This window comes from Eurypyga helias, unplaced genomic scaffold (assembly GCF_000690775.1).
Source record: "Eurypyga helias isolate BGI_N326 unplaced genomic scaffold, ASM69077v1 scaffold9279, whole genome shotgun sequence".
NCBI lineage: Eukaryota > Metazoa > Chordata > Aves > Eurypygiformes > Eurypygidae > Eurypyga > Eurypyga helias.
In genome coordinates this window covers 125,859-150,357 of record NW_010272751.1, presented here as the reverse complement: position 1 = coordinate 150,357, position 24,499 = coordinate 125,859, and the positions used below count along the sequence as shown (strand labels likewise).

Below are 24,499 nucleotides of genomic sequence, written 5' to 3'. Positions count from 1 at the left end.
TCCCCTTCTTCCAGGATGAGCCGTTTATTAATTTAGAGTTGAGAGGCCCTTTCTCAATGCTTCTTCCATATTATCTGAAACGAACAATGCTGGCGATTTGGGTCGCAGGCCCTCCGCCCCTAATTAGCTATTTGATCTTTTCTTCTGTGATCCTTTTTTGTGGGTATGAATGTGCTGGTGAACAATAAATGGAGTAGCTTAAAGACTGGAACACTTGTCTGAAATTCTGCTCTTAACTCACCACTACTTTGTAGCATTACGTGTGAACTTGAAATAGTACAACTTCAGAAGAAAGATGCTGGAGCTGATACAGAGTGGGGGTGGGAAAGCAGAGGAGACAATGATCTCCTCTTTTGGGAGGCTATTAGATTGCTCCAGTGTACTTTCTCAAACTGCCAAGGGAATCCTTACATTGTCACATTAAGTTTTCATATACCTGGCTGAAATGACAAATACTTCTTAGGCTCTGAGGGTACGGTTCTTTATTTCTTGTGAGAGCCAATATGCTGGTTAATATGTGAAAAGATGCTAAGAGATTGCATCCCATCCCCACCTCCCCTCCTCTTGGGGAGGAATGAGCAAAAAAGAACAGGACTTGGTGTTTAAGAGAATTAAAATAGCATTCAACTACTCTTCCTCTGCGTATTTTTATAGAATCGTTGGGTTGGAAGGAACCTTGAAAATCATGTAGCTCCCCCCCCCCTGCGATGGACAGGGACCCCTTCCACTCTCCGTCCAACCTGGCCTTAAACACTTCCAGGGATGGGGCATCCACAGCTTCTCTGGGCAACCTGTGCCAGTGCCTCACCACCCTCTCTGGGAAGAACTTCTTCCTGGTGTCCTGATGTCTGCCCTCTTTCAATTTAAACCCGTTACCCCTTGTCCTGCCACTACAGACCCTTGTAAAAAGTCTCCCCCAGCTTCCTTGTAGCCCCTTCAGGTACTGGAAGGCTGCAGTGAGGTTTCCCCAGAGCCTTCTCTTCTCCAGGCTGAACAAGCTCAATTCTCTTAGCTGGTCCCCATAGCAGAGGGGCTCCAGCCCTCTGACCATCTTCGTGACTTCCTCTGGACTTGCTCCAACCAATCTATATCCTTCTGATGTTGAGGGCCCCACAGCTGGACGCAGCACTCCAGGTGGGGTCTCACAAGAGCAGAGTAGAGGGGGAGAATCCCCTCCCTCGACCTGCTGGGCACACTGCTCTGGATACAGCCCAGGATACGGTTATCAGTCAACATACATGTCCCCACTTTTATTTTCTGTAGGAAAGTGCTGACAGTCATTTGTTAGACTAGAAGCAGTTAGGACAGCAGAGCTGGTGTGAGAGTAGTGGTGACAAAGCCGTCAGTTTGATCAAGGCTTGATGTTTTCAAATAACCCCTCCCTGTCTGCTTCAGGAGGTTGTGTTGCATGCAGTGTCTCTGCAAATGCTCGTCCTTCGCCTTGCCCAATAAAGTAATGCCATACTGTGTTTGAGTGGAAAATAAAATAAAATGTGATTAATTTTTCTCTTGAAGATGGATGCTGTGCACTGCCATCAAGTGGCAGTTCTGTTGCAGGACACATTTTCACTATCTGGAGGGCTGCTTGTGTTTCTGTCTTTGTTTCAAAGTGCTTCTTCTAAGCATTGCACAAGTTTCATCTCTCTGGTAGATGTGGTTGCGGGGTGTGGGTGTGCGTACTTTTTCAGGAAGGTAATGGTTAGAATGGTTTCTGTTCTCTAATGGCAGAAACCATCACTTTAAAAAGTGCTTCAATCATTACAATAGCTCCAAGTACTGTAGTTATGAAATATTTAAAGACTGGTAAGGATATTTTGCAGCTGGCAGGAAAATGAGTATTCTGAAGCATGCTCTGAGCTCTGTCCCTTGGAAGGTTTTTCTGTACTGTAGAGGAGGCTGAAGTACCAGGAAGGTGCCATCATTCTGCTCTCTTATGCCTTTGGATGTTAGTGTTCAAACCTGATTTTTTTTTTTTCTCCCTTTAAGACACGTCAAGACTATTTGTGAAAATACTCCAGTGGTAGGAGATTGTTTCAAATAATGTGTCATCATATGTACTTTATCTTCCAGGAATTGTGACTCCATGTCTGTGATGCTAAGAGAATAGCTGTATTTCTGTTAGTCTTCTTCCTACCAAGCACTACAGTTTTGCTGTTATTGCTATGTGAGTAATTAGCAGGAAATGTTATCAATCATTCAAGCAGCTGGTAATAAAATTATCTGGTTCAGTTCTCTAACAGTGTAGTGGAGAACAGTAGAGGCCAGACCGAGACATTCTTATCAGTTTGGATGTGTTTTATAGGAATTAAGTGCAGTGGTTTCCACAGTTTCTGATAGTAACATCCGTATTTGTAGGGACTGAGTAGTACTGGAGATTTCTGCTATAGGGAGTTGCCCCTCATCTTTCACTGTGGCATTACATGGAGACTTGCATATTTCAGCAGGCAAAGCCTTAGTGTGTTACTGCTTGTGTTCCCCCATACCTTCTTCTCTGCACGAGAGCTGCATGGGGCATGCGGTGGAAGGAGTTCGGGGTTGCTTATTCACAGTACAGACATGGTGACTGAGGACAGCAAGCACGCAGTGTTTCCAATGAATGGTCTGGCTAACACAAAACTGCCCAAATAAACAAAAGGTTAAATCAGTATTTTCTTCACTATACTGCCCATTTCACCCAAACAATAAAATTACTGTAGCAGTTCTTGCCTGGACGTTTGCATGTAACACAAAGTTCAATGACACTTTTCTCATTCGTCCTATTTTTCTCCTTAACACTGATTTTTTTTTTTTTTTTCTTCTTCTTCTTGGCCGTTTAGCAGTTAATTTTATTCTTAATTTTATCATGTCTTCCTGTGTGCTAAAAATGATTAGAAATGACTTTGGCTATAGCCTGATGAAAGCTGTCTGCATAGCACGGTCCCAGCACAAAGTAGATGCACTAAACGTGCTCTGAACAAGTGTTGGTAACATAAGTGCTGCTGAGCTTGTGGAGCTCCGTGCTAAGGCAATGATACAGCTAAATTAGCTATTAACAGCCCAATCTAATAACTTGCCTGAGACTGTGCAGCAAAATGGTATGTCATGAAGATGTACCCATAAAGATAAATAGTGTCTTTTCCAGCACTAACGAGATCCTGTTACTTTGATGGATTTTCTCTTGGCATTCTGTAGAGATCTCCTTCAAGCTTCCTGGATTAATATGTATGTAATACCTATAACAGTCTCTTGACACTCAATAAAGACTCATCTCTGAGCTGACTGATTTAGAGACCGACTCAGACATGCTCTGTCAAAGGATGTGGGCTACTAATAGCTGGTTTCTTCAAGTGTACCCATTTCTGCAGGAGTTTGTGTTGCTCACACTGGCTGAGTGGGAAATCTGCTCCTTGTTCTCCTTAAACCATTTATCTCTTTGCAAATAAACCCTGATGCAAGATTAGACACCTGAACTGGCTTGGGACGTGGTGTGGCTGTGGGGTTGCGTTTGTCACCAAAAACCCCCCAGCCATAACGATGCTGGTTCTGCAGACAGGCAAGTCCAGGGTGTCCATGCTGGTTTTTCAGCACAGGTCATGCTCAGGATGGATCTGTGGGAACCAGCTTGGGCCTGGAGGCAACAGTTGAGGGCTGTTTATCAGAGATGTCCATATTTTTCCATATATTCCAAAAGTGTCTTAACGAAATAGTTTTTTGACTCTGTATCCCTACTTTGCCCTGCATTGATCTTTTAAGCTTAACATGCTGATGGATAACTTACTTTTGCACCAAATTTGTTCTCCCCTTTGGGGTAAGAAAGTAGTAGAAGGCAGAAAGTTATTTTGCATGTGTGTCAGTGTTTCAGCCGTGGTTTTGTGGAAGGAGGAGATCACTTGGCCCAGTGCAGCGTTAATGAAATACGGAAGGTATCACCTTGAGTTGCTCTGTGGGCTGGCAGAAAAACATGTACCATGTGTGCTCTTTTGGTGGCCTGTGGGCAAGATGTTACAGTCTGCAATTGTAGTTTCCAAAGGGCAAGAGACTGCTTTGCAAAATCTGCCTTTCTCATCACACAGGGGCTCAGTATCCTTGCTGTTAACCTGAAACCTTTTGCTGGCAGAAATGGTAGCACTGCTGTTAATTTAAAAGGGAAATGAAGTTGTTTGGAGATTGATTTTTTTTTTTTTTTAATACCATTGGAGTCATTCTAATTTTCCTCTGTGATTTTTAAAAAATTATTCTTTAAGAAAACAAAAAGGAAAATCTCTGCTTCATGCTCCTTTAAGATCAAGGAGTTTGAAGTCCTTGACTATGAAAAAGGACCCAAATCTACCCCGAACTTGGCAGCTTGCCATTCTGTTTATTTCTGGAGTCTCTCCCTGGAGGTTTTATCTGCAGGAGGTTGCAACACTCCAGCTCAACGACATCCATCTTTCTCCACGCTCCTGACCCAGGTCACTGCCTTTATCAAGGGGAATATCTCCAGGCGAGGAGGGATTTCTAGAGCTGCTCATGTTCAGACAGATTTCACAGCCCTACCTTTGTTTCTGGGGACTGGAGTTCTGCAGAATAAACTGCATTTGATGTGATTTTTCTCCTAAATGCTCCTCTGAGTCGGTATGTACTGGTGAAATTGAGGATGTCTGTAATGACTGCTGTTATCTTGCTGTAACAGATACCTCTGACCTTGTCCCCTGCTCTGTTCCTTTTATATACGTGTGCTGGGAGCTTGCAGGGTAAATGGCCACATCTGCAAAAGGGGATGGATGTTTCAAATAGCATTGTTTCAGCATCTGGGAGTCAAGTACCAGGAGGCAGTGTCCAGGCCCTAACAGTGTTCCCAAGAGGGAAGATGCACTCAAGATTAAATTAAGTGCACTCACAAACTCACCCCATGCTAAGGCAGAGACAGAAGGGGACTCAGCTGGGTGTTTTTTATGTAGGACCCATCCCCAGATTCCACCTGTCTGGGCTGAGGTGCTCATCTGCTTCTGTTAACCTGGAAATAGCAGCCTGGAAGAGTTTGCTGGATGGGGGTTATTAAGAGCAGCATCTCTTGGTTTAATGAGCCAGCAGTGGTAGCGCTTGGTGCCTGCATCATGGCTGACGTACTTAGTCAGACCTGGGAAAACTGGGATGCAAGCCTTTCTCAGTCAGAAGGGTTGTTTCAGGAGATGAGAGCACTGGCATGTTTGCTATAAAAATAGTCACCCAAACCTCCCTTTGGCAGTCAGGAGTCTGTGCGGCTGTGGCTCGTTTTGCCCAAAGATGTCCATGGGCTGCGGGTGTCCTTTCCAGAGGTGGTTCTCCAGGGGTTAATCACATGTTTGCACCAGCCCAAACCATCCTTGGGAGGGATCTTCCAGGTACACCTGAGCACTGTCTGGGGGCAGAAGTTCAGCTGTTGGCCTAGTGTACTGGCAGAGGTGATGATGGGCATTGAGCATCTCAACAGTTACATTTTGCTGTCTCTCTTGTGGGATGATTTCTGCTACATTTTCTAAAGCTGCCTTACAGTTGCCTTTTCCATCCTCCAGCTACTTTCAGAGTATTCTGCAGTTCTCAGTTTGAGGTGGAATCGTCTCAACTTTCCCTTTGATTTTGTCTAACTTAATTGTTGTCGGTCCTGCGCACTTTCCAAAGAAAACGTAATATGATTGAAAAGCCAGCTTTTCCTTTAAAAGCTATTTGGACGAAAAATAACTTCGTACGTTTGAACCACGGTTCCCATTTCACTGATTGGGAAACTCGAAGCACAGGGATGGGAAAGGACTTGCCTCCTGCTGTAATTACAGCCTGATGCTGTGTACTGTGTCAAGCAGTAGCTGGGGTAACAGCAAGTCCAGCTCCATCTAAAAATGGATAAATAAAGGTACCAGTGAGCCTGAATTTCTTGAAGGAAGAGGAAGAAACCACAACTGTGATTTTGTGCTGTCCTCCTGGGTACAGTACAGCTCTCTTAGGAGCTATTTAGAGCTTCCCAAAGCTGGAGGGGGTGTGTGTGTGGAGGAGGGGGAAATCTATTTCAAAAGCATGTTTCTCCTTTTGTATGCCAACATCATGCAATAAGCAATGACCCAACAAGGATCTGATTCATGTTATGAATAGCAGAAATAAACCAAAACTTGGTACAGTGGCAGGTTACATTTACTCATCTAATCCAGTGCCTAATCCAACTTCTTTAATAAAGAAAGCATCATCACATTGATCTCTACAACAGCCCTGTGGAAGGAAATATATTGGGAGGAAGGTTTCTTTCCTTGTATGTGAATTGCTAAGCCGTCTAACACATGGACTTTCCATCACTGACTGGGCTTTATTGGTGTGAAACAACTGCTGGAGATGGCCACGGTCATCAGCAGCAATTTTCCTTTTCTGTGTAGAACAAATTCTGGATTACAAGTTGTTACTGTTTTCTCATTAAAAGCAGAATGCTAAAGTAATGCTTGAGTGCTTCAGCGTTGCTATCTAACACACGCTTCCTTTTCATATGTATTTTTAGACTCTTGTATGTGTGGGGAGGTCAGAGTGGGTGGTTAGTGGGTTAGATAACATATTTCAAAATTCCCAGTGTGAACCATAGGGGGAAAACCACCTTAGAAATCACATGCTTCAGCTATAAAAATACAGCTTGCCTTTTTTGGTTGTTTTTGGGGTGTTTTATCTTTAAAATTTGTTAGCCAGCATAGCCTGGTAGAGAAATGTACCTGTTGTTGGTAGAGCTGATATCATAGAATCATAGATCATATCCCTCAGTGAAAGCTCGCCCTTGCCAGCTAAAGTCACGGGTTTCCTCTGGAGGTGTTGAATGCTGCGTTTTCCAGGGCTGTCCTTGCAGTCCCCCTGTAAAGGATCCTCTGTAACTGATTCCTCAAAATCAGACAGATTTCCGGAGCCTGAAGTGGAAACCAATGATGTCTTTACATGCCTAAATCAATTGACTCTTTTTGGAAGGTGGATAGTACTTTTCAGCTAATAACATAAGTGATCTTAATTCTTTTGAGCTTAAAGATTTTGTTTGCTTGATCATCACTTCCAAATATTGCTGAAGTCATCTATTAAAACAAACAAAAAAATCATTTGAAGGTAAATAATTTACCTTTACAGACACAGAAACCAAATCTGAGAAAGAAGAAATGATTGCTCAGAGTAGATTGTCCTTTGCCTACACACAATCCCCATACCTTTATAACTGCAGCACTGGAAAAACAAATACCTGTAAAGGTGGAGTTGTCCCAATGCCAACAAAATATGCTGACAAACAGGTGCATTGTCAATCTGGGTTTGGTTTTTAGACCAGCTAACAGCACTGGGGCCTTTATAGAGATAATTGCATTTCTGCTGCCTTAACTGAGCCAAAGGTTCAGAAATGTGCCACACTAATTCCCTTTCTGAATTGTTTTATAGGAGTTTAATGTTTCAGGTCAAGGCTTTAAACCCCTCCCTTGGCGAAGCAGACCTGCTTTCTGCCTTCAGTTTGAAAAAGGGAATATGTTTAAAGGAAAGAGACACTTCCACGTTCTTTACATCCCGTTACAGCTATCTGAAACCAGAGATTTCAGATCCAAATGAGGGAGAGGGTGACCTCTTTCATGAATGGACCAAAATGGAATGTTTTCATTTCCAATGGGCTTTAAGCCAAGTAAATATTAGTCAATCCAAACTAGTTTTGAAATTAAATTATTCTTATTTGTTGGAGCATTCCAGAGAATGACTTTGATCTGTCTGTACTTTCACCAAAGGGATATTGGCAGGCTGGCCTCCCGTTTCTAGCCATTCGGGATGAAAGAAGGGTTATAATAACCACCTTGTGTGGCAGTGATACTGAACAGATGACATTTTTTGGACAATATTAAATGAATAAAGGTAAACATACTTCAATTAAAATGTTTTTGGAGGCTAAATGCAATAGTGTTGTTGGAAAGTCTTCTATGTGGGTTGGAGGAATTTGGCTGCATTTGTAACTGATTTTCTTTAACTCCAAGAATGTTTGAAAGAGAAGGGTTTGTTTCGTGCGTTAGTTCCTTTTCAAATAAATACGTTGTTTCAATATAACTTTTAAAAATCAAATTAAAATTGGCAGTGGACAATGAAATTGGGAAATAGAGATCTGCGTTGAAGGAGGACGATGTTACTTAATGCTCTTTTCCTTCTGGGATCTCTGATTACATCGCGCGCGGTGAGCTGCGCCATGCGAAGTACAGCTGAGAGGTAGCTCAGAAGACACCTGTAAGTAGTGGCATGTTAGCAATCTTGCTGAAGATATTTGGAGGCATATTTCTATTGAAGAAAAACATAAAATGCTCATTTGTCACATTAAGGCTGTTGGGTGTTCCCCTTCAGTCTTTTGCTGGAGGGTCCTCCAGAAGAGGAGGGGAAGGGAGCATGGTGGTGGGGACCATCCCACTGTAAAGTGTTACTTAGGCACAGCTAAAGAGCTTTTAAGTTGATATCAGCTGATGATATGTGCTTCCCTAGCCTTAAACATGAAGTAAACTGAATTAAAATATCAATATGATGATTTTGGTTAGATAGGACTGCTGGAGTTCATCTGGTCTAACCACCGCCCGAAGCAGGGCCACCTTCAAAATTAGGTCAGACTGCTCCACACCTCAAGTTCAGGTACCTACAGGAGAAATTAAACTATCTTTTTTTTAAGCCCCAGTTTAGACAGATTTCAGGTTGTGTGAAACCCTTAGTGTTCAGGTTTTTTAACATGTATTTACATGTCTTTGTCAATGACTAACTATACAAAACAGCTTTTGCAATAGCGCTGCAAATTAAATTGCTTTTCCTTGATATGAAAGTGACTGTTTCACATGGATAGACAGGTGTCTTCTCATGTGCGCTCTATGTGGATTTGCTTTTCTTTTTTAGGATTTGGACTAGCTGTACTTGATTTCTGAGTTAAATAAAAGAAGAATCTCCTTTAACAGACACCACTTTAAACAATCAGCCTGTTGATGAGTGTCCTGAAATGTTATCTGCATTTTAAGTCCATTTAAGTACTTTGTGTGTTCATGCCTTAAGGGAGGAACAGTTTGAACAAAGATGGATATAAAAACCAAAGCACAAAGGGTTTGTAGGTTCAACTTTTGTTTTTTTGAACATCCGCTCAAAACTGGATCCAGTTGCTTGAAATGGAATATTTAGTTTTCAACTCAGCATGTGAACTGGTCATGCTTGAATGTAAAGCTTGATTTATTTCTTTTTGCACCTGTTTTTATTTTAACACTGGCTATATGCAATATATACTTTTGCTACATGGTTCCTTTCTCCCCAGCTGGAAGTCTGGTCTGATACTATCATGTAAGACCTTCCTAAAACGTACGTTTATAAGTCTGCAACCCCTGGAAATGTAAAGTAGACTCGCTGCTCCATTTTCTTTCCTGTGTATTATAAGGCTGACCCATATATTTGTTTTTAAGACCAGGGGCTGGTTGTGTACTGCACTGCAAAACCTTGTTTCTATCAAAACAAGGTGCAACCCTGCCCCTGGCAAGAGGTGCCAGACAGGCCAGATCACAGGAGAACTGGACATGAACTTGGGAACAGGAAACTGTAGTGGGGCATAAAAGGAGCTGAGGTGGAGGAGAATGGGGAGACACATGAGACGGAGCGTGGGAAGCGACGCTAATGCGGCACGGATGGGTAGGAGGGCTTGGAAGACGTGGACTTCTCTGCACTAGTTATATTTCACAGAGAAGGGATGGACTGAGTGATTTTAAGGAGAAGGTTTTAAATGAAATGACATGCGTGTTCTATTGGCTATGCAAATTGGAATTATATAATCTGCAATATAATAATAATAATAAAATCTTTTCCAGATTTGCAGCCTTAACCATATGCTCAGTGGGGTGGTGGCAGAGAGCTGGCTAATGCAGCTGCAGTGTAAAACTGGGACATCCAACTGGTTTTGATCTTGATAGAAAAGGGGCAGAAGGTCACTTAACAGTCTGTTGTTCTCAGTGTCTTTTAGTTTATATAATTTTTTGGCAGATAAATGATGTGTGGTGAGATCAAATGAACACGCTTTGCTTAGTGCTGTAGGAAGTCCAAGCCATCCTCTTCCCTTGTTTTCCCTTCCCCATGGGAAACTGGAGTTGGTGGATGTTGCTCCTGTGGTTGTCCATGCAGGTCTATGAATTTCAGGCGCTTACTGTGTCCTGTGCTGTGTCAACTATGACAACATGTGTGCAACTTATGAATGTAATTTTTGGTGATAGCAAAGATGAACAAAGTGACAGAATATACTGAGATACTGAAATAAAGCCTCCCTAAAACTGAGCAGGAGCATTCAGCCAACAGATCATGACAGGTTTCTTTTCAGGGCTTGAAGAACGGCTGGTTTTGATCAAGTACAGAGCATTTCACCAACGCATTAGCTTGCTTACAGATGCTGAGTGAGAAGAGCTACTGCTGCCTGTGCAGTTAGTTACTGGGTTTTCGCAGTAGAGAGGAACCTTTTGTATCTTTGTGTGTTTATGGATTGCTCATGAGCCACGTGTTCAGTTATTGAGTTGGTTACACTGGACCTGTCAGTAGAGAGGCTGGCTTGGATGCTCAAGAAAGAATTGGGGCGTTTGTTCAAATTTATGAAGGAAGAGGCAGTTTTAGGCTGCTATCCCAATTCTGTTGTTTTAGCTATGCATATATGGGGGGATATGTGTATAAAAAACCCTGTGAGGGGTGTGTGCTCGTGTTTGTCAGACTTGGTGTGATTTCACCATATTAAGTTGCTATTTTGAATATACCCTTGAGGTTTTTATGTCTCTCTTCCCAGAACCGTGCTCAACGTGTTTGCTAACCGGTTGGCTGGCAATGATGCCAAGAGGCATGCTAAGGATGACTTGCATATCTGAAAATTAGGATGGGTCCCGAGTCGTGTGAAAGGAGTGTATGAATGGGAAGCAGGAGTCTTGGAGGGAGAGATGATTTGGTTTATGTAATGCAGTTTTTGGAAATGTAAACCTAACCTTTTATTTTATTTTGTCCTTTTCCCTAGGGTGACTCTGTTATTACAGTGCAGCTGACTGAGGAAGATAAAGTTGAAGATGATGTAGTTTTTTACTTGGTCTTCACTGGGTCAACTGTCCAACACTGCACAAGCACGAGAAAGGTTAATCCTGGGAGTCTGGAGACAATTTCTCCTGGTAAACAATTGCCTTTCTTTGTACATCAGCGTATCAGTCTTTGAAGTTTGGTTAATTCAAGTAGCCTTCAATGTAATGTTGTTTCGTTGGTTTTCTTTTTCCTAATCTTACGCACTGATAGTGAGTACAAACTATTGTTTGGTAGCAGAATTATACAACTCTTGAGTTTGCAGTTATTTAATGTATAACTATAGGATCCTATTGTAGAAAACACCCAGTTGTATTTACGTACAGTAAAATGCTTTTAAATGCAAGCATGATGGTGGAAGACGCATTTGCAAGGTCAGAGATGCTGTTGTCCAAGCAGTGTACAGCCCAGTAAGCCCTAGCTGAACCTAGGATCTGCTTAATTTGGTGAGGTTCATTTCTGTAGTCCTGGTGAAATACAACCCTTTCCCCCTAAATCCTGTCATACAGATCAGCGCCTACACAGTATTTCTGAAGCTTGTGCGGTGGCAGGCAAGTGTATGGTGCTTGGTGCCATCCCTTCAGCACAGCCAGTTCAGAGGGGGGGGTGGGTTTTCACATTAGAGCCCACCACTCTTTTTAAGCCTTCCTGCCATTAACAAAACAAAACAAATCGACAAGACGTTTTCCTTTGGTGACTTCAGGACCGTGGGAATGAGCGTGTTCCAGGCTGCGGTCCTTACCATTAACCTTTCATTCTGACTTGTTGCTATGCAGCACATCGGTACTAGTGTGAGAAAATGCCTGACATTTTCACTCTACACAGATAGCTTAAGTGATGGAGTGCATTTCTTGGGTTTGTGTTTTTATCTCTCTTGTAAGTATTGTTTTATGAGAGATGCACTTGAAGTGAGATTTGGGCTGAGGAGATTTTCCTCCTGGTGTTAACCAGCTAATATTGTCCACCGTAGTTTTTAATTTCTTTCTCTTTTTATGCTGTTTGGGGTGTTCAGTTGACTTGGGAAGAGGTCTTTTTTACCGTTACTGACGACCAGAGCCCTGTGCAATCAATTAGATTAGTGCTATTTTCTCCCAGAGGAGGGAGAAGAGGGGTGACTCCTTCCCTGCTTTTTGTGTGACGGGCGTGGGGCTCTGCCAGCCCCTCTTGCAATGACCTCACCTCCCCTCGGGACCGCTACATGGCCAAGAAAGGAACTGAAAAGCTTCAGTGTTCCCCTTCGGCCTGCACGGGAAGTGGCATATTTCGTGGGATTTCCGGGAGGGAGTGATACTTTCCTGTCACTGCTGTCTCTGACATTCTCGGAGCAGGAGTGGATGTGGCCAGGGTGGATGTGGCTGGGGCAATGGCTGCCAGGCGGTACCCAGGGTGATGCTCTGGGCTCTGACAGTCCTGCTGACCCCAAACCTAACTGAGTCACGGGAGACAGCTCCCTGGGGCTCCTTTTGTCACTCTTAGTGGGAAATCTGACTCTGCTAGTGATTCAAAGGGAAAGGAGGGAGTTGCTGCCAATTGTTCCTTTAGTTGTAATCAGCTTTTTTTTTGGATTTGGTAATTTTTTTTGGTTTGTTTTTTTTTTTTTTTTTTTTTTAACAACACAGTTGTGTTGCGATCTTGTGCCATGGGATGCTACATAGGGATGGGTGCTGTCCCAAAATGCAGCTCATACTAGAAAAAGATTTAACGGACCTCATGGAAAGGTACTCTCATTCTGGCCAGATTGCACTGTCTGGGGCCGCAGCGTGAGGGAAGGGTTGACATCTCAGATGTATGGAACCATTTGGATAATACCCTCTACTCATACCTCACTTTGGAGAAATAACATGAGGAAAAAAAAGACTGCAGTGGTGAAGGAGGCGTTGGGGGGAAACAAAGTGTGGAAAAAAATTGTTTTCATATCCTCCTCTGACATAGATGCGTTTGTCCAGTGTTGCTTCAGCACAGACTACTCTGATTTCAACAAAAGCATGACTTACTTCAACCCAGCTCTTCCTTCTCGTCCTTTTTCCTGAACTTGACAGTGGATCTGTAATCATGTGTTTACACTGTATATTTGGCCAGTTGCCTTGGAGCTGTTTGTGGTGACTCAGAGCTGGCGTTACTTGAACTCGCTGCAGGATTAGCCATGAACAAGAGACAGTGTGTGGGAGACCAGCCCTCGTTTAAACATCCTAGCCTGGACGCTTCGCTAGTGCTCTGCAAGGAAACTCAGGTTTTAGCCAAAATCTCGTCCTTCACTTCCAGCTTTGAGCATCTCTTGTTTGTCCCTGCAGTGCAAGATGTGGTACAGGTACCTGGGAGCACAGCTGCTCCACGGGGACATTGCAGGTGGATGAAGGAAGGGAAGGCTGATTCACTTAGGAGCACACGGAGCGCCTCCTTGCCTTGAACTTCCCCTGCTTCCCTTCTGGGCCTGGAGGCTCTTCTCTCATCCTCATCCCAAGTACTCAGAGTTTCATATGGTCCCCAGAGGACTTCAGATAAAGTCCATCAAGTGCTCGGGTGACCATAACTCAGTTAAGGCTAATGTAAAAACAAACCCAGATTTTCTTTTTTTTTTTTTTTTGGAGGTGTGTGGGTTTTTTTTGTTTGTTGACTTTTCAGTAGTTTTGGTGATGTATGGAGGCGTAAAAACCAGAGAAATTATTTGATTACATCTGCCGCCAAAATTAAGTAGAATGTTTTAGCACAGCTTTCAAATGAAATCACATTTAAAAAACTAATCTCAACAACATAAGGTGGTTGTAGATGAGAAATTAAAATGGAATGGAAATATAAACTGTCAGAATACTTCCTAAATTCTCATTGTCTGTGAAAATTCTCTATATCCTTTAACCATTGCTTTACTGTCACTGTTAAAATGCTTCAATTTCTAAATGATCTCATTCAAATTCTCCATAACTGACAAAGCTTGCTTTGGTACCAAAGGCACTCTGTAGCTCTGCAGAGCAGTGTCAAACGTTAAGGTCCATCTGTGTGACAGGCGGAGATGCTGTGGGGCTGGATGTTGCTCTGGTTTGGGCATTAGTTGCAAACTCTTGGTCGATGGAGTTTGGGTATTAAGAAAATATCAAAGGTCTGAGCAGGGCAGGATGCAGAGGGATTATATCAGCTCTGTGGCTACGGCTAAAGTGGTGTTGCTGCTGAAATTCTGCTGTTGGCCCTGGATGTGTCCACCTATGTCATGGATGCTCATCCTACTTTGTGTTGGTCATAAACTGGGCTTTTCTGCAAGTCCTTCTTACTGTAGTAACTGAGACTGTCGTAATCTTTAATATATTTGTTTCTTCCCAACATCTCTGCAGAGTAGGCAGGGTGCTGAGACATTGAATGGCCAAGCAGATTGCACGTGGTAACGAAGAAAGTCTGTGTTATAACAGGGGGATGAAACTTTGCTGCAAGACAGCAGCCTCATCGTCTGTCTCTGCTGCTAGAGCCGCTTTTCTCCCACTGGAAGAAAAAAAAATATGACCAACTTATAATAACAAGCCTCAAATCATGATCTGGCAAACAAACCAACAAAAGAAGGATCGACCTCATCACTGTCCACATGAGTCAAAAGCCTTGACCACAGCCTGCCGTGGGCAGTGGAGGCATCTTGGCATTGGGAAGCTCTTGGGCAGATTTGGGAAGAACTTTCTTGCAGGAGAAAGCTCACTAAGTGAGGTGTTGTGCTGGGAGCTCAGGTATTTGTGGGGTGCATCTGGTGCAAGTTTGTGTGCCATCAAGCGTAATGGCTGCGTCAGTGGGCACAAATTCTGCTCTGCGTGTAAAGACTCGTGGGTAGTATCTGGGAAACGCAGAGGAGCTCAGTGGAGGAAAATAGGGAGAGACAGGCCAGTACTGTAAGTCCAGAGCTGCAGCAGCTCCTAATCAAGCAAGGGAAGGGTAGGAAATACCCAGCTTATAAACTGAGTCACTGAAACAACAGCTAAGGTAATTTGGTGAGATATAATTACCTCTGTGTGTACAGTTGCAGTGTGTCAGAGCACTCTGAGCCGTTGGTCTCTAATACCTACGTCGCTTTTTTCTCCGTGGTTGATCTCAAAAGGTGCAGGATTCTTCTATGTGTTTCAGAGGGGAGGAGGAGCAAAATTAGTGACAGAAAAAGGGCCTGAGAGCCTGTCTGCTGGTCGTCAGCAGTTTCCCCACGGCTGAAACACTCCCCTTTACTCCAAATGCCTACTCACTGGGAGCTTTCTGTCCGTGCCAAGGTAGAGAAGCAGGTTCTGTCTTTAACTTGTTCTTAATTCCACAGTTCTTAGGGTTGTGGGGTTTTTCTTTTCCTTACTTTCTTCCTGCTAGTTAAAAGCATAGGCTAAAATTGATTTCAATTAGCTTGGAAATATCTTCATTTCAAACTTTTATTTTACTGTGAAATCCTTTACATATGTTCACGCTTTATTCTTTTCTGCCGCAGACTGTGTTTTCCCTTAGGAAACAACTTTTCGTAGAAAAAGCTATATTTCATGAATTACAATCTTTGTACTGGTAGACCAAAAGAGTAAACAAGTTGCATAACAAGTGACCACTTGGCAATGCCAGTTGTGGATTTGAAAATACTCTTAATTATGAAACAAAAAAAACCCTAAAATAGAATAAAGCAGCATAACCAAGAGGACTTTTTGCAGTCCATCCTCTTTGGTGTACTTAATTGCTCTAGGCAGTGTAATTAAAAGGAAATGATGCCAGTTCTGGATGACATCAGTCACAGGAAAAAGTGATTGAATCTGTATTGAAATTATTTATGATGTAATGTGTGGGGTCTCACACTTCTATAGAATTTTAGGGCATCTGCAATATAAAGGGCCTCAAAAAATCTTTCTACACTCTCCATATTAATAGTCGAGGGTTTAAAAGGAAAAACAAAGGCCCCTGTCTGTTACTTGTGCCGTGCCTATGTATTTCATAAGGTTTCCTGTGTTGCAAGAGTGAATACAATGACTGTGTAAATCACACAAACGCACTTCAAATATGGGCTCTGATTTTTCAGAACCAGAATTTGAGATTTCTGGAGCAGAAAAGAACCACTTTTCAGATGGCTGCAGGAGATCCCTAGATTTCCCTGTCCACGAGCCACCAGATGGCAACATCTCTTGGATGCAGATCCAAGATACTTTGTGAGATTCACTACTGTCGTCTGGCTTTCCTGTCCTGCTTAAATCCGTTTCTAAGACCTCTTTCAACCCAGCTCCACCATGGCAACTCGGAGGATGCAATTAGTAGCAGGGTCCTTAGTCACCTACTAGGCAAACCCAAACATGTGCTTCCAGCAGGGCTTTAAATAGCTGCTCAGGCTGGAGCCCATTGTTTGATAGCTCCAATGTGAGTGCTGAAAATAGGTTTGCACAGGATTTCCACTTTCAGGGGAGTAGGAAATGAAATCATGTTTTGGTAAAGCTCTGTTTAGGGGTGTTTTGTCTCCATGTGCCTTGTTTAACAAGAAAAAGTCCAGAGTTCTGCTGCTGCCCTTTAAACCACACCCCGGATCAAAGACACAGGTACCAATTAGTTGGCCAGATCTAAGGCTGTAGATGAACTTGTCTGCTAATTGCTTACAGCTCAGAAATCTCCACCTTGAATTCTGCTCATTGTTTTGCATCGTTAGTGTGTAGAGGAGGCAGTGCTATCGTTCTGATGCATCTCATCTCTTCAGGGATGAGGACAGAGAGAGCAGAACTCTGCGTTCCTCATTTTTTGCTCTTACGTGTTGCCCAAAGCAAATTTCATAAGTGGCCAGTAAGGAATTCTTTAGTTGAGGGGTTGTTGTCTCAGTTTAAATAATTTTTACAGTATGGTTTTATGTGAAGATGAGGAATTTGCTTTATCACGACAGAAGCAGTTGCTGTGCCATCTCTGAATAGACCGAAAATAGTTTTTTAATTTCTGTGTTTTTCCTGCAGTGTGTTGGCACTTCTCAAAACAGCTCCAGGTAGTGAATCGTTTCCAAGCCAAATTTAAAGCAACTGAGGAGCAGAAGGAGAAATGGAGTAAAATGCAATGTAGGAAAAATTAAGGAATGGCTTATTTGAATTTTATCACACTTAAGCCAGCATAAATGACCTAATTTCATACTGTGGCAACGAAAGTGTGATGAGAAGCAGCCTAGATGCACACATGAAGTTATTCTATGCAGTCTGAGACGTCAGCAAGGGGTCGGGAGGGGTGCTGGGCGGCATTGTGAGCCTGATCATGCTGTAAAGCACCAAGATTTCCCTTCTGTGGGTACACTCGTGTGTGATTTTTTTTCAGTTACATGTGCTTTCAGCCTACCAAAATGCAAACCTTTAGAAACAAGCTATAAATTGTCTCATCGCTCTTCCTGACACACCCAAGGGTTGGGGTTTTTTTGCCTTTTTAATGAGTCAGGAGTGTTTTGTTCCACTACTGAGGAAGGTGTCCGAGGGAGTCAGAGCAATTGATAGTCGAATGCCCCGACGCTTGCAAAGCTTAACCCATCTTAGGAGAAAGCCCTGCTGTCTACCAGCCTGAGCAGAGATCAAGAGCAATAGCGTCTGCTCTGGCATTGCCTGGAGCATTTCATGATCTTGGGCAAGTTACTTCACCTCATAAAAATAGATTTGGGCCTGTTTTACAGATGATAACCACTTATCTCCTGAAAGTGCCAGAAGCTTAGCTCACTTTTGCTAATACTGTGGGAAAAAGGGCTGTTGAAGTTCAGATATTAGTCTAGGCAAAGGAAACAATGGTCTTTGATGTGGAGAGACGTGTTGCCCTACCGATGGTTGCTTCAGAAGGTTCGTGTAGTGGGGACATGTTTGCTTACATTGTTCCTGTAGCAGTTTCAAAGCAGAGGGGCAGAGACCTCTTGAACAATCTTTTTAGTATTGGCCATGCTTGTTACTTACTGGCTCCTCTTTTGTTTGAACTGTTTGCCAAAAGTCAGAACCTGTCCCAGACTCTTACCCCTCGAGTCTGACATCGTCTCAGATGTAGGGAAGGAGGACATCAAAGCCTTGTGAGCGGTTGCCTTTTCGAAGAACATTCCCCAGGGTTTAGCAGGATGCTTGTTTGATCCTGTTAGATGAAAATGGATCGTCAGCTCTGTCACCTCCCTTTGAAGGCTGTGTTAGATATCCGGGGGAGTTTTGAGAGAACCATCGTTGGCTGTGGATCAGGACGTGGCCCATTTGTCACCTCCCCATGTATTGCATTGAACGATCCTGAGCTTTGCTAAATTTTGGGGCTTGTGTTTCACGTACACTCCATCACAAGGAACTTGCTGTACACCCGGTAGGTACTGTTTTAAGGGGACCATGTGTCTTGACTGAGGATCCTCTAGTTGTTGTCATAATGGAGGAGCTTTTGCTGTCCCACGGAGGATTTGTTTGGCTTCATGGCAAGGAAATGACTGCCCCTAAGTTTTTTCTGTAGCTGCTCACGGGCCGTGTTTGCCTTCTGCTTCAATCCTGAAAGTCCACTGGATTTCTGGCAGTCGTAGTCTAGGCTGTTTTGCAGATGGGATTCTTATGGGAATAGGCAGAAAATAGTTTGAGGGGGAAGACAAAATGTTGAGCTTTTCTCATGATACTAAGGAGTCTTTTAGTATGCTTTTTTTAAAAAACCCTGCATTCTAGCAAACTTCTACTGCTTTGTGTGAGGGAGAGCCAAGTTCACAGCACTTGAGTCAGCTGCCGTAGGGTACCACGGCATCCTCAACAGGCTGCATGCAACTCACTGCTTTTGTGGAGGCTTTAAACAAAATTGATATGTCTTACCAGCTCCATATTCTGATGTCCTTAAGAAAATGAGCAAAGCAAGAAGGTGGAGAGATGTACACTTCTGAACTGCATTAAAGGCTGGTTCTCCCAGAGTTGTACCATCTCCCTGCTTCTCCCTTGAATATTTGAGGCTCCTACTGCGAAGACCGGTGGAGTTTGTGAATGGATTTCATATGGGCTGCAGAGATCCCTGCCACTGCCCCTCCTGTTGACTAGTGATGTATTAGGATGCACGCACAGTATTTCCAAGAACAGTCGAAGTAGGTCTTCTTACACTTACTCTTTTTTATAACATCATTACTAGAAAATCTGTTCCTTCAGCTTTCACATCATCCTCTTGCTAATGATGCCTGGTGCTGGGTGGAAGGAAGTTTTCTCGCTTTTCAGCTTCAGAACCTCTGGGTTGTGTTGAGCGGTTGCAGCGACATCCGTGTATGTTTTCATCCTCCCCTTCTGCACTTGGCTTTGATACCTTTCCAGCTGCATTTGCTCTCCTTGGGAAGCTGTGCAGCCTCGTCTTTTGACAATTTTGGTGCTACCCGCAGTGTCCTAATAGCAATTTTGACCTTTCAATTAACTTCAGGATCGCCTCATTCAGCAGACAAAACCTGTATACATGCCGAAAGCCTCAGACCAGATTTGGAAGGTTGGCTGAAAGACCGTGAAGATTAGGGACATATTTTCCCTTTTGTCAGGGAAATCAACAGCAAAGAGCCCCGACACAAGAAGGAAACTTTCCCACTGACCACAAATAGGGGCTTAAATTGAATTTTCAAGCCTTTAAATATAAATCGTCATTTTGTATTTAATTAAGCAGGGTTTCATGAATGTAGTAGTATGCTGAGGTCATGGGCAAAAAGAAGCTTTTCCAGTAATTAGTGCAGGGTCCATGCTGTTCTGGCAAAAACAGCCATGACGTCAGTCTGCAACTGGAACAAGAAACTGTGGCGCACGGTGAACTTGAAACACCAACCTTATTATTGAGGGGGCATGCCTGACAATTGCAAGTGCTGGTTGTGTTGGACACAGGGTATATTTTCCCTTTTAAAACGGTGAAAAGGTGTTGTGGGGTTTATTTATTTATTTCATTTTTTACTTTCTGAGTCAGTGAAATTGCTGCCATGCCAGGGGACCATTTCTCCTGTTTCCCCTGCTCTAAATAAATAAACAAACCTAAAGTTATCAAACTTCCAACCTTCTTGTTATGTAAATATGGAAAGTGGCCATTTCCATGTTTTTATTTAGCAGAAGCAGCTTAGTTTGGGTTTTGCCATCTGAACACAAATGCAAAGGGCAGGTGCAGCAGCGCTGAGCCTGAGATTTGAGGGCACAGACAGGGCATGCCTGGGCAGGTTGGGCTCTCGTAGCCATTTAGCTCTGTTTTAGCTGCAAATGCGGTGTTTTCAGTACAATCCAAGTGTTGTGACAGAATTTGGAGCCCTTGGTTTTGCAGCACTCGGATTCTAGCTTCTGGTGAGTTACTGGCGTCCTGTGGAGATGGAAAAGGAAAGTTTGACCACGTAATCTGGCTTTTGGTACGTTAGCAAAAACTTCGCTTGAATTACTTGTCACTCTCCAGTTTACTCAAAAACAGCCTGGTCAGAGAAGGGTGGCTTATATTTCTTGGTTTATATTGTGACAGTTACACGTCTTTTTTCCTTTTAAAGTCTTTAAGAAATACTTATCTCTGAAGATACATATGAATTCTGAAAACAGTGGGGACCCTCAATAAGTAGCTCGTACCTGATCTAATTAAAGACTGTGTGTGTCAGCGGGGTTGGTCAGTTGTGTTTCTTCAGCACACGCAGTTCTTCTTTTTACCATTTCTTCTGGTTTTATTTTGCAGGCCATGACTGCTGTGAGACAGTGAAGGTGGCACTTTGTGCCTCTAGGGAAGGTCATCCTGTTCTTGTCGTGGCAGAAGAGAGTTTCCAGTTTGTCCAGGATGAAGCCTACGATGCCGCCCAGTTTCTGGCCACCTGTGCCGGCAACCAGCAGGCACTAAATTTCACCCGATTCTTGGACCGGTCAAGACCACCTGCTGCGGACGTGGACTTTTTGGATGAGAAAGTGGCTTTGGCGTTTCGACATCTGAAACTGCCGGCAGAATGGAACGTGTTAGGAGCGGACCAGTCCCTGACCGGTGAGACATGCGGGTTGGGAGAGAGATAAAATACCTGGGAGAAAGGGTTCCCTGCTTTGTGAACCCTCCATGCGCTTTCCAAAAGGTGTGTTGGCCTCTGCTCAGAGGTGGGACGTGATGTGCATCAGCCTGCTCCTACTACATCTGCATCCTACGAGATTTCTGAGATTTCCTAAAAGAAACCTGTGTGTAGAAAGTCTGATGCTTCTGGAAATATTACCCTTGTGCCACAAATCTGGCGCTTTTGGTAAATGTTGGTTTTATAGCACACGTGCAAAGCAATGTGTAAAGTAAATATGATTTTTCTTGGTGAAGTTGGGGCTCTGCCCTTGAGGATTTGTAGCACATCCCTGGTTGCGCACCGGCTGGGCAAACACAGGCGTTTCCCAGCATAAGGCTGGACAGTTTTGCAGATAAGAGGCTGTGACCCTTAACCACAGCAGCGAGGCCTACTGAGAGCTTATAAATAAGCCCCAAGGCCGGCGCAGTCTCTGGCGAACGCTGAAGCAGAAGTGCTGAGGTGTTCGGGATGCTGTGGCGTGTCCGTGTACTTGGAGTTCTGCTTTTTTTTTTTTGTCACAGGGGAGCATAAGGAAGTGTGTTGACAGACTGGGAGGGGGGCTAGTTCCAGTGTGTACAAATTCTTCCTGTAAATTTTCAGGGTATTTTGGCAAATAGTGTCATGTAAGGAATGTTGCTGTGGGGCATCCATTATCTTTTATAGGATGCAACAGCAGGAACGCTTGCAGAGGAATGGGACGTGGCTTGCTCAGCGCAGCACGTTCCGTTCTGTTCACCACGGCACGGTTTTCTGGAGTTTTTCTTGCTTTATTTTTCACCGCCTTGCTGACTGCTTTCGTAAATGTGAATACACAGGCAGGCAATTGAAGCAGTGTTAGCAGACCTGAAAAGTTTTGATAGTATTGAATGGTTTCTGGACAGAAATTCAGATGCAGTCATATGTTTACAAGGAGATAAACACTTGATTGGTTTTTTTCCCTCTGTTTGGAAGACACTGATGTTTCTTTCTGCATTTAAAAAAAGTTGTGCTAACAGACATTTCAGATTTAAGTGATAAAAACACAGTCAAAGCGATCTTAAACTAATGAAAACTTTGACTGAAGCTCTGAATTGTTGCTGATTTTGTAGGAAGGCTGAGATCCAGTTTCTTTTTTTGACTTTGGTTATTCTTTGGAAAATCAGCACTTAAGGAAAACGGGCCGTAAGATTTACATTGATTTGCTCAGCATGTGCTTGTGTGCCTGGAAGTCATGATTGTGTGGGGCTCTGAATGCTAATGGACCTGTAGAGCATCCCTTGCATCTACAGTGAGAAGGGGGAGCTCTGAGTGCTGAGCGTTTTAGCATCTTGTGGTGAGGGGTTTGTAGATAAAAGTGTGAGTGAGTAAATATAATGGCACTAAATGCAACTTTCATCCAAAAATTCTATAAAATATGTTCCCTTGCAGTGAGGCCTTTCATAAATAAGTGGGAAAAGGGCAGTTTATTGATGTGATGATCTGTCTTTCATTTTCTGATCAACTGTTTTGCTAGGGGCAGATTTATCTGGAAATTTTTGCAGTGAGATGATTATACATAGGGAATTTTTGTGATTGTGACAGGAAAGATTTACATGCATAAGCATCCTTTTGGTCGCTAAACTGTTTTGCCAGAGCAAGATGGAAAAGATGTCCTTGATTTATGATGGAGCACTAGATTAGAAAAACCTCTGTAGAAAAACGTAGCACCCTGTACTGTGCTTGTGGGTTAGTTTGCGTGGGGGAGGGCGAAAAGCACAGCAAAGCTTGCAACTGTGGGAGTATTTGAACAATTAGACATATTCTGGCCAGTGCCCCTCCAGTGGGACACCCTGTCCTGCTCTGCGTCACTACCTATGAACAGCTATTCCAATTCATATTTCACATTTTGCTAAATGTCAGCGCCAGATACTTCAAATAACCTTCTCAGAGGAGAAAATACTATAGAAATGAGAACAAAAGAAAATGTCAGATCCCTTCTTGAAAGATTCTTAGCGCTGCCTCTAAGCTGGCATGTCTCTATGGGCTCTTGTGGGTTGGAAACAAAACGCTGCTGTTTAGCAAAACCTCTGAACGCGGGAGCGAGCCGGGAGCCTCAGCCAGCTCCCCGAGTGCCGCAGCGCGATGGGGAACTGCTGTGCAGACATGGCCGTTGCTGTCAAGTGTATTTGAAAGTTGATATTTCTAAGGGCTGAAGTAGGAGTCTAACTTTTACCGGAACAGTTAGGGAGCAACGGCCTTTGTGCAGGCAGGAGCTGGGTGGAAGATCCACCATCGAGCACAGCTCTGTGCTGGTTTGTGAGGAGGGGATGGCTCTGTGTGGAGTCTTGTCCTTCCTTTCTGCCTGTACCCAACCCTAACCAGTCTTTGAGCAGAGGGCAGGGAGTTCATTGCTGTCACACACCCCATAGGGCAGAGAGGCTGCTAGAGTAACACCCAGCTCCGTCTGCTACGGCTGTTTAATCTGTCGTGTCAGTGGGTTTGTGCGGGGCAAAGTGCATGGTTCTGGCCCAAACCCGGAGGAGGAGGAGGTGTGTGACACCCCCGTGCTCCCGTGTACCACCAAACTGGTCATCATTAAAGTGTTCTGCAGCGGTCTGGACTCATTCATTATTATAATTTATGCTCTTGCAGCATTCCCGACCCCCTTTCTAACACATTAGTAGGTTTGACTTTATAGTGTGGAAGAATGCGTTATTACTGAGGACAAAGCTACGTGAGAATCATCTACTTGCGTATGTTTTGGTTACCAAACCAAGGTTTTAATTCTTTAAGAGTTTGCCATTGTCATGTAGACAAATTTTTAAGAGCACATCCTTTCAGCTGCAGGTTAGAAGTACCTCTGAGATTATTTACAACTGCTGGAGGACATTTGCAAACATTCCAGTGTCCCTTATTTATCTCTCTCTATTTATTTATTTATTTGTATGGAACCTATCTAAGTTAGCTGTTACCTTTAAGTTACCATTCAACACAGGAGTTTGCTCAGCTTCAGTAATCCTGGTATTCTTAATGTCTTTCACAATAGGTGATCTTTACATTTATTCCTTTGTTATCTCTTTACACACCATTTTCATTCAAACAAATTGAAAATAAAATGAGTATTTCTTCCTGTATTGTCCTCAGTGCGTTTTCAAGACCCCACAGTGTTCTTTTGCAGTATTCCCATTTGTTCTTCTTTTTTTTTCAATTGCTCTGGAACAGCAAAAGTTTTTTTTATTGCTTAAAAATAACTGTCCAGAGATTAAGTGCATTGAAGGGCATTGCTGAATTGCCACAGTGGTATTGTTTTAAGAATTGAGTTAACTTGCTCAAACCATGTATTTATTAATTTATGTTACTCTGGTACAATGTGGAAGACTAATTGTTCGCAGTCACAAGTTCTTAGGTCTTCACCCAAAATCCAGTGAAAAAAGGGGGTTCTTTTGGACCTCAGCAAGCTTTGAATGAACCCTTTGTGCCAAATTTAACACCAGGCTATGTTTTGTAGAACTGGGGCTTTGATGACGACCTTCTTGTTCA

The 24,499-nt window shown here is 43.3% G+C and overlaps 1 protein-coding gene across 1 annotated transcript in view; it reads left to right on the top strand.

The window, feature by feature from the left end:
- Positions 1-10,981: 10,981 nt before the first annotated feature.
- The window catches only part of LOC104515314 (A-kinase anchor protein 13-like), a gene marked incomplete at its 5' end in the record, with an annotated part of 20,778 nt that continues 7,260 nt past the window's right edge, over positions 10,982-24,499 (top strand). Inside the window, 2 exons of the mRNA XM_010159236.1 lie at positions 10,982-11,129; positions 20,644-20,940. Coding sequence (XP_010157538.1) covers positions 10,982-11,129; positions 20,644-20,940 — 445 coding nt within the window. The remainder of the gene's footprint in view (positions 11,130-20,643; positions 20,941-24,499) is intronic.